Here is a 15,093-nt window from a genome sequence, read left to right on the forward strand (position 1 = left end):
CTTGGTGTCTCCCGCTAATTTGTTTTCAAACTAGTACATATTTTGGTGCCCAACGTGGGGCTCAACTGCTGAGAAAAGTCAGAATTACAATTTTGTATTGTAGAAGCTACCTACTCACTATGATGTTCAACATGCTTACATGGGTCTTGTACCTAGCTCTCTGTATTTTTCCACACATGGGGAACTATCTGCTGATTGTAATGCTCCTTTGTAGACCAGAGTATGGTATAAAATTTGCTTTATTAGTCTATTATGCCTACTGCATGATAACCTCCGAGACAATGAACATAATTCGGAATATATACTCAACTTTGTCTGCTTGTCCTACTCTAGGCTGCTACATCTGGGGCCTCAACAATCATACCCAGCCCCTGGGGGGTGGATTAAAGAATGTTTTTTTCCAGCCTTTCAGGCCTGACACAGCAGTTTTTGAAAATATTGAGGTCCCTGTGGATGTTAAGGATGGCATAATCTTCTTGTCAGTTCTTTTTTCTCTATGACCTGCACTGTGTACACCATGCTTAGGATCAGAGCTATGGCACAGCATCCTCAGGATGAAAGGGAAAAAAAGAGCAGAGCAACAAGCACCATGTCTACACAGACTGACACAGAGGAGAAAGAGACTAGACGCAAGACAACAGTGTCTCCACACAAACTGTCTCTGAACCAGAACAGCCTAAACTGATTGCAGTTGCCCCCGTTCAGAAGAAGAAATCAAAAAGCAAATCAGTCCGCATAGTGACTGACAAGGATGCAGCAGGACCTTCGCACCCAGCAGAAGAGGCAGAGCCAGAGATCATCACTCGGTTGCTATCCCTGGGTGAGCTGCGTGACCTGCGGAGGGAATTCACCCGCCAGACAAACGAGTCTATCCTGACCTGGCTGCTTCGCATCTGGGACGCTGCAGCCAATGACACCATTCTGGATGGAAGTGAGGCCAGGAAACTGGGATCTCTGTCCCGGGATGTGGTCATTGACCAGGGGATCGGGAGAACCCAAGAAACTCTCAGCCTCTGGCGGCGACTGCTTACAAGTGTAAGGGACAGGTACCTTTGTAAAGAAGACCTCCAGGTGCACCAAGGAAAATGGAGCACAATGGAACAAGGTACCCGATGCCTGAGGGAATTGGCTGTACTGGAAGTAATTTTCTCAGAAGACGAGAAATTTCCTAAGAGCCCAGATGGTGTCCGGTACACATCACAGATGTGGTTGAGATTCTCATGGCTTGGACCAGAGATGTACTCCCATTACCTAGCAACTCTGCAATGGAGGGAAGGAGAGGACAAGCTGGGCATCTTGGTCAATAAACTGAGGATTTACGAGGATGCTGTCACAGCCCCGTTTCGCACCCATGTCTCATCCATGGAAACAAGGCTGGCTGAGCAAGTCCAGAGCTTGATTGAAGAGGGCCATCAGAAACTGAAAAAGGAACTGAAGGAAGAAATTTACCACATCTCACCAGAACCAACAAGAGTCTCGGCCATTAGGAGCAGGCGTCCCCCAACCAGGGAGAGAGGATACACCCCACGAGGTAACCTCTGGCTTTTCCTTCAGGAACATGGAGAAGACATGAGTAAGTGGGATGGAAAACCCACCTCCTCCTTAGCAACCAGGGTACGTGAACTAAAGAGAGGGACAATTACCACAAGAAGCTCATCTACAGTCAATGCTGCTCCGGTCTCTCGCGCACAGAACTCCAGAGGGTATAGGAATGATAATATGACCAATCCTCTTGAAGAGACCTCAGGAACGTATTCACCGGAAGGGAGCAACATGTACCATGACCAGGAATAGAGGGGCCCTGCCTCTAGCCAGGTAGAGGAAAGGGACAATTGGGTCTTTTGGAGTGTGTGGATCCAACGGCCTGGCACGTCTGACCCACAAAAATACACGGCTTTGGTTGACACTGGCGCTCAATGTACTCTGATGCCATCAAGGTATGTGGGAGCAAAACCCGTTTCTGTTTCTGGGGTGACAGGAGGATCCCAGCAGCTGACTGTACTGGAAGCTGAAGTGAGTTTAACTGGGAACAAGTGGCAGAAACACCCATCGTGACTGGCCCAGAGGCCCCGTGCATCCTCGGCATAAACTATCTCCGAAGTGGGTATTTCAAAGACCCAAAAAGACATCATTGGGCTTTTGGGATAGCTGCTCTAGAGACAGAAGACATCAGACAACTGAACACCCCAGCTGGTCTCTCAGATGACCCCTCTGCTGTGGGACTGCTGAGAGTTGAAGAACAACAAGTGCCAATCGCCACAGCAACAGTGCACCGTCGGCAATACCACACCGACAGAGACTCTGTGGTTCCTGTCCATGAGATGATTTGTAAACTGGAGAGCCAAGGGTGGTCAGCAAGGCCCATTCACCTTTCAACAGCCCTATATGGCCAGTGCTTAAGTCCAGTGGAGAATGGAGGCTGATGGTGGATTACTGCGGCCTGAATGAGGTCACGCCACCACTGAGTGCTGCTGTGCCGGACATGTTGGAACTACAGTACGAGCTGGAATCCAAGGCAGCAAAGTGGTACGCCACTATCGACATTGCCAATGCATTTTTCTCCATTCTTCTGGCAGCAGAGTGCAGGCCCCAGTTTGCTTTCACCTGGTGGGGTGTGCAAAACACCTGGAACCAACTGCCCCGGGGTGGAAGCACAGTCTCACCATTTGCCACGGACTGATCCAGACTGCATTGGAAAAGGGTGAGTCTCCAGAACATCTGCAATACATCGATGACATCATCGTGTGGGGAAACACAGCAAAGGAAGTATTTGAGAAAGGAGAGAAAATCATCCAGATTCTCCTGGAAGCCGGCTTTGCCATCAAAAGGAGCAAAGTCAAGGGACCTGCCCAAGAGATACAGTTCCTGGGAGTAAAGTGGCAAGATGGACGACGTCAGATTCCCACTGAGGTCATCAATAAGATCACAGCAATGTCTCCACCGACCAGCAAGAAAGAAACACAAGCTTTCCTAGGCGCCATAGGTTTTTGGAGAATGCACATTCCCGAGTACAGCCAGATCGTGAGCCCTCTCTACCTGGTTACCCGCAAGAAGAACGATTTCCACTGGGCCCTGAACAGCAGCAAGCCTTCGCCCAGATCAAGCAGGAAATCACTCACACCATAGCCCTTGGCCCAGTGAGGATAGGACCAGAGGTGAAGAACGTGCTCTACTCTGCAGCTGTCCTGGAGCCTCTGGCAGAAGGTGCCTGGTGAGACTCGGAGCCGACCACTGGGATTCTGGAGCCGAAGCTACAGAGGTTCTGAAGCCAACTACACTCCCACAGAGAAAGAGATCTTGGCCGCCTATGAAGGAGTCCAAGCTGCCTCAGAGGTAATCGGCACTGAAGCACAGTTGCTTCTGGCACTCCGACTACCGGTGCTGGGCTGGATGTTCAAGGGAAAGGTTCCTTCCATGCATCACGCCACCGACACCACATGGAGCAAATGGATTGCTCTCATCACACAGCGCGCGCCTGTATTGGAAACCCGAATCGCCCTGGGATTCTGGAAATTATAACGAACTGGCCTGAAGGTGAGACTTTTGGATTATCTTCTGAAGAAGAGAAAGAGCAAGTGACTCGTGCTGAAGAAGCCCCACCATATAATGGGCTACCGGAGACTGAAAGACGATATGCCCTCTTCATTGATGGTTCCTGCCGAATTGTAGGCACTAACCAGAAGTGGAAAGCTGCAGTATGGAGCCCCACATGACGAGTTGCACAAGTTACCAAGGGACAAGGTAGATTGAGTCAGGCTGCAGAGCTTAAAGCTGTCCAGCTGGCTTTGGATATTGCTGAACGAGAGAAGCGGCCGAGGCTCTATCTCTACACCAACTCGTGGATGGTAGCTAATGCTCTGTGGGGATGGCTGGTTCGCTGGAGAAAAGCCAACTGGCAGCGCAGAGGGAAACCCATCTGGGCCGCTGAGATTTGGCAGGACATTGCCCCCAAATAGAGAAGCTGACCGTGAAGGTTCGACACATGGATGCGCACGTACCCAAGAGTCGGGCTAATGAAGAGCATCGCAACAACGAGCAGGTGGACCGAGCTGCCAAGGTGAAAGTATCTCAGGTGGATCTGGACTGGCAGCACAAGGGAGAATTATTCCTAGCTCGTTGGGCCCATGATGCCTCTGGTCATCAGGGAAGAGATGCAACATACCGATGGGCCCATGACTGAGGGGTGGACCTTTCCATGGACAGCATCTCACAGGTCATCCACAGCTGTGAGACCTGTGCTGCAATCAAACAGGCCAAGCGGGTGAAGCCTCTGTAGTATGGTGGACGATGGTCAAAGTACAGGTATGGGGAAGCCTGGCAAGTTGACTACATCACCCTTCCCCAAACCCGCCAAGGCAAGCGCTATGTGTTGACCATGGTGGAAGCAACCACTGGATGGCTGGAGACCTACCCTGTGCCTCATGCTACAGCCCGGAACACCATCCTGGGCCTGGAAAAGCAAGTCCTGTGGAGACATGGCACCCCTGACAGGATCAAGTCGGACAACGGGACTCATTTTAAGAACAGCCTCATCAACACCTGGGCCAGAGAACACGGTATCGAAGGGATATATCATATTCCTTGTCATGCACCAGCTGCCAGAGAAGTTGAACGCTGCAATGGACTACTTAAAACCACCTTAAAGGCACTTGGTGGGGGGACGTTCAAAAATTGGGAAGTGAACTTAGCAAAGGCCACCTGGATGGTCAATACCTGAGGGTCCATCAGTTGAGCTGGTCCCGCCGAGTCTGAACCCTTGCACACAGTGGATAGAGATAAGAGTCCCTGTGGTACATCTGAGAGGTATTTTAGGAAAGACTGTTTGGATTAATCCCACCTCAGGCAAAGGCAAACCCATCCATGGGATTGTCTTTGCTCAAGGACCTGGTTACACTTGGTGGGTAATGCAGAAAGATGGGGAAACCCATTGTGTACCACAAGGAGACCTAATCTTAGGTGAGAACTGTGTGTAGGGTTTCATTGTATATATATGTATGCCTGTGTGCGTAGAGTTTAAGGAAGGTATTGATTTGGGATGAAGTAGATGGTAATAGAATAAGGGGTGGATAATGTCCTGGGTTGCAGTGTATTCTATTACCATCCTCATGAGCTGTTGAAATCAGGTGGGGCAGTGTTTCCTTGCCTCCTCCCCCCAGACTATCTTTCTGTTAATGGCCCATCATTGTCCTGCCACATGACTCCCAGGTAACTCCCTCCAAAATATCTTCTGATCTAATGATGATGATGAGCCTAATCAACATTTGGCCTCATGACTCATTACCCCATTGTGAGATGCTCCACCCAGAGGGAGGAACCAAGCATTCCATCCTGGATATAATCTGAGATTCTGAACACCAGACACAACCTTTCCACTGGATTTCCAGAGGACAGGAGCTACACAGCCACCACTGGACCTTCTGAGGAAGAGCAGACTTTTTTTTCTACAGGATCACCGCTTCAGGAGGACTGGAGCCACCATTCTATCAGACTGCTGCCACCACCCTGAATAACAGGGTGTCTGGTTGTATCCTGACTCTGTCAGTGTATTCTGCCTTTATTTTGGGGGTTTTTTTCCTTATTTTATTTCCCTATTAAATTGTTATTCTGACTTGGTGTCTCCCATTAGTTTGTTTTCAAACTAGTACAAAGTCTTACAGGCAAAAGTGAGTTCAGTGTAAATTTGTATTCAGACTGTCTCCCAAAAAGTTTGCATGTACCAGGGTTCATTTGGGTACTATCACAGCAGAATTCCCTTTAAAATTGCCTTAGCTGGATAACTGGTATCTCAGCTGGCCAGAAAAATGGGAGTAGGGACACAGAGATTTAGAAGTCCCCCACATTCACCTAGAGATTCCAGCTGGGCAGGGGCTTGTGTAATCTCTGGGATGCCCCTTGGCATTTTCTTCGCACAGCATTACATTAGCTTTCATATCAAATTCAGTACAAGTTCTAACAATGCAGTTTAGGGGAATGGAACAACCAGATCCAAAACTCCTAGTTTTGAAATCAGTTTCCTGGGCTTCACTTGCTGTTACATTTACTGTTACACTGTTATATGATGTGTAGATACCTTTTTGTGCACTTAAGTAGTAAGAGCCACACACTCCATTTAACCTTTTAATTTGACCTCTGAGCAAACCTCCAGACAAGATCCTAGCTGGGACCCTTCAGTGAAGGTAACACTTCTCCACTAAGAAGTGGACTTCTGCACAAATCACTGGATTGGTACTCACAAATCCTTACAAGATAAAAACTGATAAAGAGGGGAGAATGGCTACAATGGCCCAGGAGTTTGACCACTGAATTACACAAAGACAGGCTTTTCATTAACTTGTCATTAGATAAAAGAACCAATGCTGAATCATTGGCTAAGATGAAGAATGCTTCCATAACAGATTTCTTCTTGTGCAGGCTTCACAGTAAATTGGATCATATTCAGCTTCAATGCACAGCCTAAAATGGGTACAAGGCAGCAATCTGGCTTTTCAAATGTAATGCAAGCATTTGGAGAACAGAACAGGAATTTTGCTCTTTTAGGAGATGTGCCTTACCACTCTGCTAGGAGAGCTCCCTAAGGGGCTGCTAGACAAGCACTGTACCACCCTTCCTTCAGAAAAGAATCTCAATTATTCCACGAATTGCTGACTCACTTCATAGAGATTAGTATTCTAACAAGCTCAGTCTTACAGATAGGGAGATTATACTGGTTTGTTGAGTTTTGGGGTGGTTTTTTTTGGTTGGTTGGTTGGTGGTTTTTTGTGGGTTTTGGTGTTTTTTTAATATATCCTGCACATGCAGCAACAATCTAGAGGAAAAAACAACAACGTGGGCACATGTGGATTGCACATATCTACATCCCATTTCCAGAAATATCTCTCACTAATCAAGTAGTCTTAGGCAGTTTTGATGTTTTTATTGCCTAAATAGAATTTTTAAAGCTTGATCTGATCAGAAGTGCATTTAAGGACATTGTCTATATTATTTTCATTAAGCTGTCAGCTTATTGTCATTTTTCTTCTGCTTTTTAGCTATTTCCTTCTTTTAAAAAGAAAGCTTAGCTTTATTCTGATCTGGTTAATTGTGCAAAATTGACAGCTGAAACTTTTTTTTAAACAAAATCCGGATTCAGGGCATTGGCTAAGTCCTGTCTCCCTTTCTGAACTTAAAGGCTTTGCAGCAGTGGAGAAGCAGCTAGGCAGGAAGCCAAGGAATTAGCCTCAGGCTGTACAGTGTCCTGCAAGAAACAAGCTGTACTGTAGGATACATAATCACACCATCTACTTTCCCAGTTTAGCCAATCACCTCCTTATCCTCTGGCATGCCAGGCCTCCAGTAGCTGCCTGCAGATGTCCAAGAAGGTGTCAGGAGGGCTCAATATACGTGATGGAAGTAGTGTTGTAAAAAGGAAAGATTACCACTTGTAGCAGACAGTTTACTCCATGGACAGGTCTCAGTAGGATGGAACACGTGTTTGAAGGACTGAAAATGCCCTACCGATACAGGTCACATAAGAAACAAGCTAAAAGCCAAACGAGTTCTCAGGTCAGCAATGAAAACAGCCTAAAATCTTTGTGACATCTTAACAAAAGAGATGCCAAGAGCTCAAACTGCAAGGTCAACAGTGTTGTGGCCAGTTCAAACAATCAAGTTGGACCCCGGGAATGTAAAGAGACAGAAGAATGATGCTCATTGCTGTCTAAAGGTCAAAGCATTTACAGGATATTGTGTTCCAGAACCAAACTAGGTCTGTCCCTTACTGTATCTAATCACAAAAGGTATTGAGCAATTCACTTTAGCTCATATTCTAGGGTATATTGAGAACTTCCTTGCAAAGTTCTTCTGCTTATCTGTTTAGACATGTTTTCCCTCTGCCACATGATGAATCAAAAGAATTTTTATATTTCCAGAGCAAACACATCATCGGTCATCAATTAAGCATTCACATTCAACTCTGTATGCAATTAGAAAGACATCATTTTTAAAACAATCATTTTTAAAAAGCAACATTTTCCTAAATTCAGTCCTAGGAAGTAATGCCTTGCATATACACATACTGTGTCACTGAAATAGACAGGAAAAAAAACAGGATTGCTAGTATTTAAGTAAGACTTTATTTATTTTGTTTTCGCTCAGAGGATGAGTTTTCAATATGATTTCGGGGAGTACAGCTGATTAATTAAACAAGACAACTAGTATTATTTCCCTTCTCTTTAAGCCTTTCCAATTCCTCAAGTACCTACTATGTGCTCTTTCCTTCTTTCATTTCCAAAAAGCAAAATCTGTAAGATTCATTTTCATACATGCTAAAATACTCTAGAGCTTAAGATAAAACATTAAGTAGGTGGTGTCTGGACAAAAATTAACATTGCAATTGAAGGCAGAGTGAAGTCAGTTACTGCATTCCCCTAAGACAGGAGATAAGCAGCTGTATTAAGATAAGTTACAGTCTTTTCAAACAATCAAAAGAAATTAAAGATTTTTATGGAAATCTTGCTCAAACATTTAGTTTCTTCAAACAAAGACTTCAGAGAGAGAGACTTTAGCTACACAAGCAACTTTCTCAAAGGGAATTGCTTAGATCCATTCCGAGTCATTATTCCTTCACAACCAAATACTCAAGTCAAAAACACTTCCACAAATAAACAGAAGTGATTACAGTAAGGCCAGGGCAAAATCTGTACTGGAAGCCCACACTACTTTGATTTTCCTAATTTTAATTGTTGTAATCTACTTAAAAACCATCTGACTTCTTTTGAACTAAGGCTCAGATCCCATAAAGAAATAGGATTCTATTGAAGACTCATTACAAAGCAAGCCATTTGTAAATCTTTAGAATAGCTTTTGAAATCTTGGCCAGGGACATTTGAAATGCAGCTGGTTTTCATCATTTGTCATTTCATGAGATCATTAGATTGAGAATTACACAAATTAACATGGGGTTTATTTATTTATTTATTTCTAAAAAGATTGATAAGAGGCAAGGACAAGTTATATTACTGTAAACAAACTTACCCGTGCACCCTTCTCCGGAAAACATTTGCATCCTGCGCTGCAATCGCGGCCCCCACATGGCCCACTGTAGGACTTCTTTCCACCCTTAAAAAAAAAAAAAAAATTGAATTTCTTAACTATTTCTTAGCTGAAGATCTTCTTTAATTAAAATACTTGGTTTCAACGCTTTTCACCTACATTACCTTTGTTGTGTGAATTTGCTGGGAAGTAATCGGGCAAAATACAATTACATTTTAACTTCTCCACAACTGGGTTATTTTCAGAATCACCAAATAAGCAGAAAAGGCTGGATTAGAAATTCTTTGGGGACAAGTGAATTTACACAAGTTGGTGCTATTCTGCAAGGTGCAGAGTGCTTCCTAGGGCTCTCAAACCCATAAAACTAGATGATGTTTTGAGATACTGAGTACACTATTAAACTAGGATCATAATTGGTAACCGCAACTTGTGCCTCAGCCATCCTGCATCAACAAGTATCTCTACATCAGCAGGAACTATGAACACTAATTTTGGGACCCTTGCATGTTTCTAAGAACAAGAAGCTGCATCTCTGAACCACAAGAACAAAAGCTACTGGATGAGAGAAAATGGCATTTTTAACAAAGAGCACACGTGCAAGGAAATGTGTAGGAAACCACCATGGATTTGGATTTAAACTGAAAATATATGCCGAATTTGCTACACTAGCATTAGTTATTTCAAGAATAATTGCAGTATTTATGTTAATCTGAAGTCCCTATATCACAAACTTAATTCCTAGTTAATAGAGCACATGAAAGTTAACTACGTGAGTTGAGTTTAGTTTAAAGAGTTTGATCTGCTTGCACATTCAACAACTTTGAAGGACTGGGCTGCCCAAAGCCCTGCAATGCTACTGACAACACTATAAATCCTGGAAAAAGGTCCCCTTTAGCACCGTAGTTTTGTCACACACTATGAACACCCCTCTCTAAGGAAACTTTCACTGTCCACCATGCTCAGGTACAGTCTCTAGGGTTTGAACTTCTGGAAGGAAAAAACATTTAAGGTTCTCATATCAAGATGACCAAACTAAATGTCAAAACAAGTTCAGACTGGAGCTGAACATTTCCTAACTAAAAGCATTCACAGGAAATATCTTTAAAGCCTTTAAAATTTCCTGACAGTGAGGAACGTGAAAAATTAAAGACAATTCATGCAAGCTTCTCAACTTTTGAACTTCTTTGAATCAGCTTTCTCAGAGAAAGTAACTAGTCTTACATCACTTGATCATTTTTCTGCTGAAGGTAAATAAAAACCTCTATACATGCTGATGTTTACACCATTTTGCTAAATTAAAAACCTTTGGGTTTAGAATGAACAGCTATTAACAAAAAGCCTTAAATCCAACCTCCCATACTTCCCTATCCAGAAAGGAGCATTATCTCTTGCTGTAAAATAGTTGTAACGACCTTCAAACAATTCTAAGAGGCATCAAGCATTAAAAAAATGCTGTGAAACCACTTTGCAGACTTTTCGGCAGTTTTGTTCAGATAAAGCCCCATTAGATACGGGGCTTTTGGACTACTCATTAAAATCCTATGGTAGGATCTACCACAAAACTTGAGCTGAAAAGAGAAAGACAGCACAAGAGAGGCACCATAACAGGAAACACACCATAGACAATTCTGACTGTCAGCAGCAGGAAATAAAACATAGAATGAAGCAGAGGTAAAAAAACAAACAGCAAACAAAACAAAACCAATCAACCAGCCTATGAACTGTCCAATAGCAAAGAGAAGGAGACAAACTCTATCTAGAGGTTATGTAATAGACTAAGAGCATCTCCAAACTTTCTGCTCAGACAAGGAATGATCGCCATGAACTTGAGTCTGCAATGCGAAACACCAAGGGCTCTGTACATGAAAGATGGTCCCCGTCTTAATGGACACCCTGCTGAGAGGTCGTTTCTTTGTGAACTTGTTTGCAGAGCAAAGTGCTCCGAGACACAAATTTTGCCATCCTTATATGCACATTTCACAGGGGAAATTTGGACCCATTGCTAGGCAATGTGTATATCTATTCCTGACATTTAACCATACATTTAAACTCTTCACACACAGCTTTATGCCTCCAGGTAGTCAGATTATGCTTTCCCAGACACTTATTCAACCTTAAATTCTTCAAAGATTTCAACTTCCAATCAACTTTTTCTCCAGATTATTCTTTGTTCCAGCAGTCATTTGCACAAGCCTTTGGGGCCCATGGTTTTGTCCATTCAGCTGTCTCCTATGAGTGAGCACTTGCAAAGAGGCTTCCTTTCACCACAGCTCTGAATCCCTCCAAGGTCACTGCCTTGCAATAGTCAGTGTCTTGGAGCACTAATCTCCTGCCTCTGGTGGCAGATAGATCTTTCCCAGTGCCAAAGGCTGGACAAAAATCTGTTATTCCTTCAATCCCCCCGGCTCCTGCTGCTCCCATCAGTGATGGGGCTCATAAATAAGGCAGCACTCAAAAATCCCACTGAAGTCAAAAGAAATATTTCTCTTTAATTTATTGGAAGCTGGATGAAACTCTCACTGAGCTTTGTTAAAAACTGAAAATATGTCCATACTTTGTGTAAAATTGTGTTCACCAAGTACTTCTAGGTTTCGTTTTCACAGCATGAGGAGTCATTTTGCTCACTTGTGAATGAAGGCATTTGGAAAGGAAGCAAAGCAAAGCCAGTTGGCTCCAAACCAGGTGTCCATGTCCTGAGTATTTTATTTAGGGGAAGTAGCTGACATCAGACACTCCATGACTACTTAAATAGCAAACAGACGTGTGCATAATGTTTGTGAACATAACTCTAAAGGCTGCATATAAGATTCTAGACAACACTGCTCTCTTCTGAAAATGTTTAATACATTTTTCCATTCACATATATGAATGCAAGGTCATTCAAACATCTAGGGATTGTAACCTGACCATGTAAACATGAGCCTGTCATACTTGTTCTGTGTATGTATTCAGGGAAGAGATTTTTTCCTATTGCTCTATGTTTCACATTGATGAATATGCTCTAGAGAAACAATAAAAATTTTAAAAATAAGGTTGTTAGTTATAGTGGTAAGCACCACCATTATAACAGAAATTAATGAAACCATTTTCATTTCAGTGTATGGAAGCAGACCAAGATCTTGAAAAAACAAAATAGCACTGTTACAAAAATACATACTCTGAGATTTAAATAGCCATAATATAAACTGAGTAACATACATACTGATTTTAACTGAGTTATTTCAGGCTTACATAAGAATCACTACCATTTCAATAGAGAAAAAAACCACTTTATTTAAGAAGTATTGGTATGAATGAGAAACTATTATTAAAAAACATTCAAAACCAAGAGCCGTTCTAAGGACAGTTTTCCTCTCCTGTTTCTGGTGTACCTCTATCAAGCATTAATGCACAGTTGATTCATGAAGAAGTAGTGGCATTTGAATCTTTCCATTGACTTCAGCTTATTCTGGACTGGAGCCAAAGAGAGTAAAGAGACCTGACAGCTGTGATGCCATACGAGGTGTCCCAGAATGTTGATTCCAGCTTCTCTACAGCAATATAGAAGGCAACAGAATAAATGCACATGACCTGGAACGACTTGCCTGCAAATCCAAAAATTGTACCTGCGACACTGGTAGGAAGCACAGCTCAGATGCAAGAGCTGGGGCTCAATTTTGCATCAAAACTTCTGCTCTGTTTCAAAGGATCAACTGCAAAAGACATAAAAATCCTGTCTGAAGACAATGACTTCAATCAGATAGGAAAATGAAGCCAGAGGAACAGGCTGAGGGCATGTTTGGGGGAAGGACCACAGAAAGGTTAAAAACATCATCCTTATCAGGGGGAAGTTAAAGTAGCAATGGTGGAAATGGGCAAAGAAATTGGAAAATTTTAGAAAGAATGGATTCCAAGGAATGGCAGCACACAAAATTCGAGTATGTAAAGTACTCCCAAAAAACCAGCATACTCGTGATAAAAGAGGAAAAAGGGATGATGAGGAAAAAAAAGCTGACAATGATAAAACAGAAAGTGAAAGAATCTCTAACTTGCATAAAGAGATATGACAGGGATGAAGTTTTTTTCCCCAACACTTATCTCCAGTAACTTCCCAACTCAGGTTAAGGACTGCTCCACTACAGCAGTACAAAACCATAACAAGAAACTTCATAATTAAAAGCTGGAAAGGAAGTATAATGAAAACTTCTGGAATCTTCAAATAAACAATTTTTATATAATTCAGAGTCATATTACCTGCTGCTGATGACTAATATGGAAATTACATTCACAGTACCAGACATTAAGATACCCTTGCAAAATTTCACTGCATAAAATTTAGTGAAACCTAGTATCTCTGTTCACTTCATGAGCTACTGTGATAACCTCATTCATTTGAGCCTTCATGGCTTTTAGGAGTTAAATTCATGAATGAAGACTTGGGTGGCTATCCATACATTCATCAGAAAGGCAAATGCCAGAAAAGTGAACAAATTTCATTTAAACAGTGTTCTCAGTACCCCACTGCTGCTCAGCAGCACTTTACGTGGCCATCAGTAACTGAGAAGGTACAGAAAAAGACCTCTGGCAAGAATATATAAACCAGCAACAGGGGTGACTGTCAGGGATAGAACACTGGTTTGCCCTATACTAACCAGTCAGAGGAAAGGACAATCTGACACAACAGCAAGTGTGTATAAGCTTCCATAAATATTTGCAGAATTGAAGTTTTTAAGCAGAGGGCAACATCCTTCCAGTTACATTATCAAGTCAGTCATTAAACACTCTGATGTCTCATGCTTAATGTTGGGGTTTTAGGAGCTCTGCTTTTGTTTTGGGTTTTTTTTTCCTCTTAAGGAACTTTTCCCATACGTGTTGCTAGGAGACAGTAAGGACTGGATACTTAAGAGAGACAAAAGACCTGGCCATAGCTCGGGGGAGGGGTCCAGCTGGCTACTCTCTCTTACCTGGGGTTTTCTCGTGTAGGGCAGAGGTGCCATGAGATTCTGGGGAAAAGGGATTGGGTGGAGCCCCTAGCCCTCTGGTGCTCTCGGCATTCAGAGGGGAGAGAAGCTGCGGTGGCTGTGGGGAGAATTCATCACCACTGCGAGGTTCTGCCTTCTGCTGCCTTCTTTCTACCGTGAGTGGAGCTCTGCTTGCTGGAGTGGCCGTTTCATGCCCTACCTCACTAAAAGAGGGACTTTTCACCATCTGCTCAGGTGCCTCAGGGGAAAAACCCCGGGATCCCGAGGCCACCTTTCCCTACCATGCTGGGAGCCCGGCCGCCACTGCCCTGCCCCTGCCGTTCCTTTGCCACTGCTCTGAGCCTTCGCTACACTGCAGCTCCGCACCCCCTGCCTGCCCAGAGGTCCTGGAGTTCCCACCTACAGCTCCGGAGTTTGATACATCTTGTCTGCCACCCGGGATTTTGTGCTTATCCCTGCTGCTTCAGTTTGCTGCTCCCGGGGGTCCTACTGAGGCACCGGGATCGGCTGCCCAGGGGGTTTGTGAAGCTTTTCTTCCATCCCTTCCCAGCTTGGCCAAGCCGCCATTACAGCATGCTCCTTGAGCTCGCACCACAGCGCCCCCTGCAGGCGCGGGGGAACCATCGCACCCGCCCTGCCCGGCCGGGAGCCGCCAGCGCCCCTGCCGGCTGCGAGCGGAACTGCACCCGAGGGGAAAGGGCCCGACAGCCGAGAGAGGCTGGCGCTGGGTTCTGGCTCTGGTTGTTGTTGCTGCCGGTGTTGTTGTTTGTTTGCCTTGTTGTACACGTATAGATATATAATAGTAAAGAACTGTTATTCCTATTCCTCATATCTTTGCCTGAAAGCCCCCTAATTTCAAAATTATAATAATTTGGAGGGAAGGGGGTTACATCTTTCATTCCAAGGGAGGCTACTGCCTTCCTTAGCGGACACCTGTCTTTCAAACCAGGACACTTAATTACCAGAGGACTACAGTTTTGGAAATGAAAATGAGTGATTAAGAACTGGGTTCTCTTTTAAAAATGTTCCTGTAGCAAGAATTTATTGCTGCTGGAGCCTTTCACTGATAATGGAAATTAGACCCAGATGGGCTGGGCATCTT

The 15,093-nt window shown here is 43.9% G+C and overlaps 1 protein-coding gene across 2 annotated transcripts in view; it reads right to left on the reverse strand.

Moving 5' to 3' along the window:
• Positions 1 to 15,093, reverse strand: part of COL4A6 (collagen type IV alpha 6 chain) — a 124,408-nt gene that overhangs the window by 71,733 nt on the left and 37,582 nt on the right. For both annotated transcript variants that reach the window (XM_039571985.1, XM_039571984.1), the window contains exon 3: positions 9,013 to 9,096. In XM_039571985.1, the coding sequence (XP_039427919.1) occupies positions 9,013 to 9,096 (84 nt within the window). The remainder of the gene's footprint in view (positions 1 to 9,012; positions 9,097 to 15,093) is intronic.

Source organism: Corvus cornix, chromosome 4A (assembly GCF_000738735.6).
Source record: "Corvus cornix cornix isolate S_Up_H32 chromosome 4A, ASM73873v5, whole genome shotgun sequence".
Taxonomy (NCBI): Eukaryota; Metazoa; Chordata; class Aves; order Passeriformes; family Corvidae; genus Corvus; species Corvus cornix.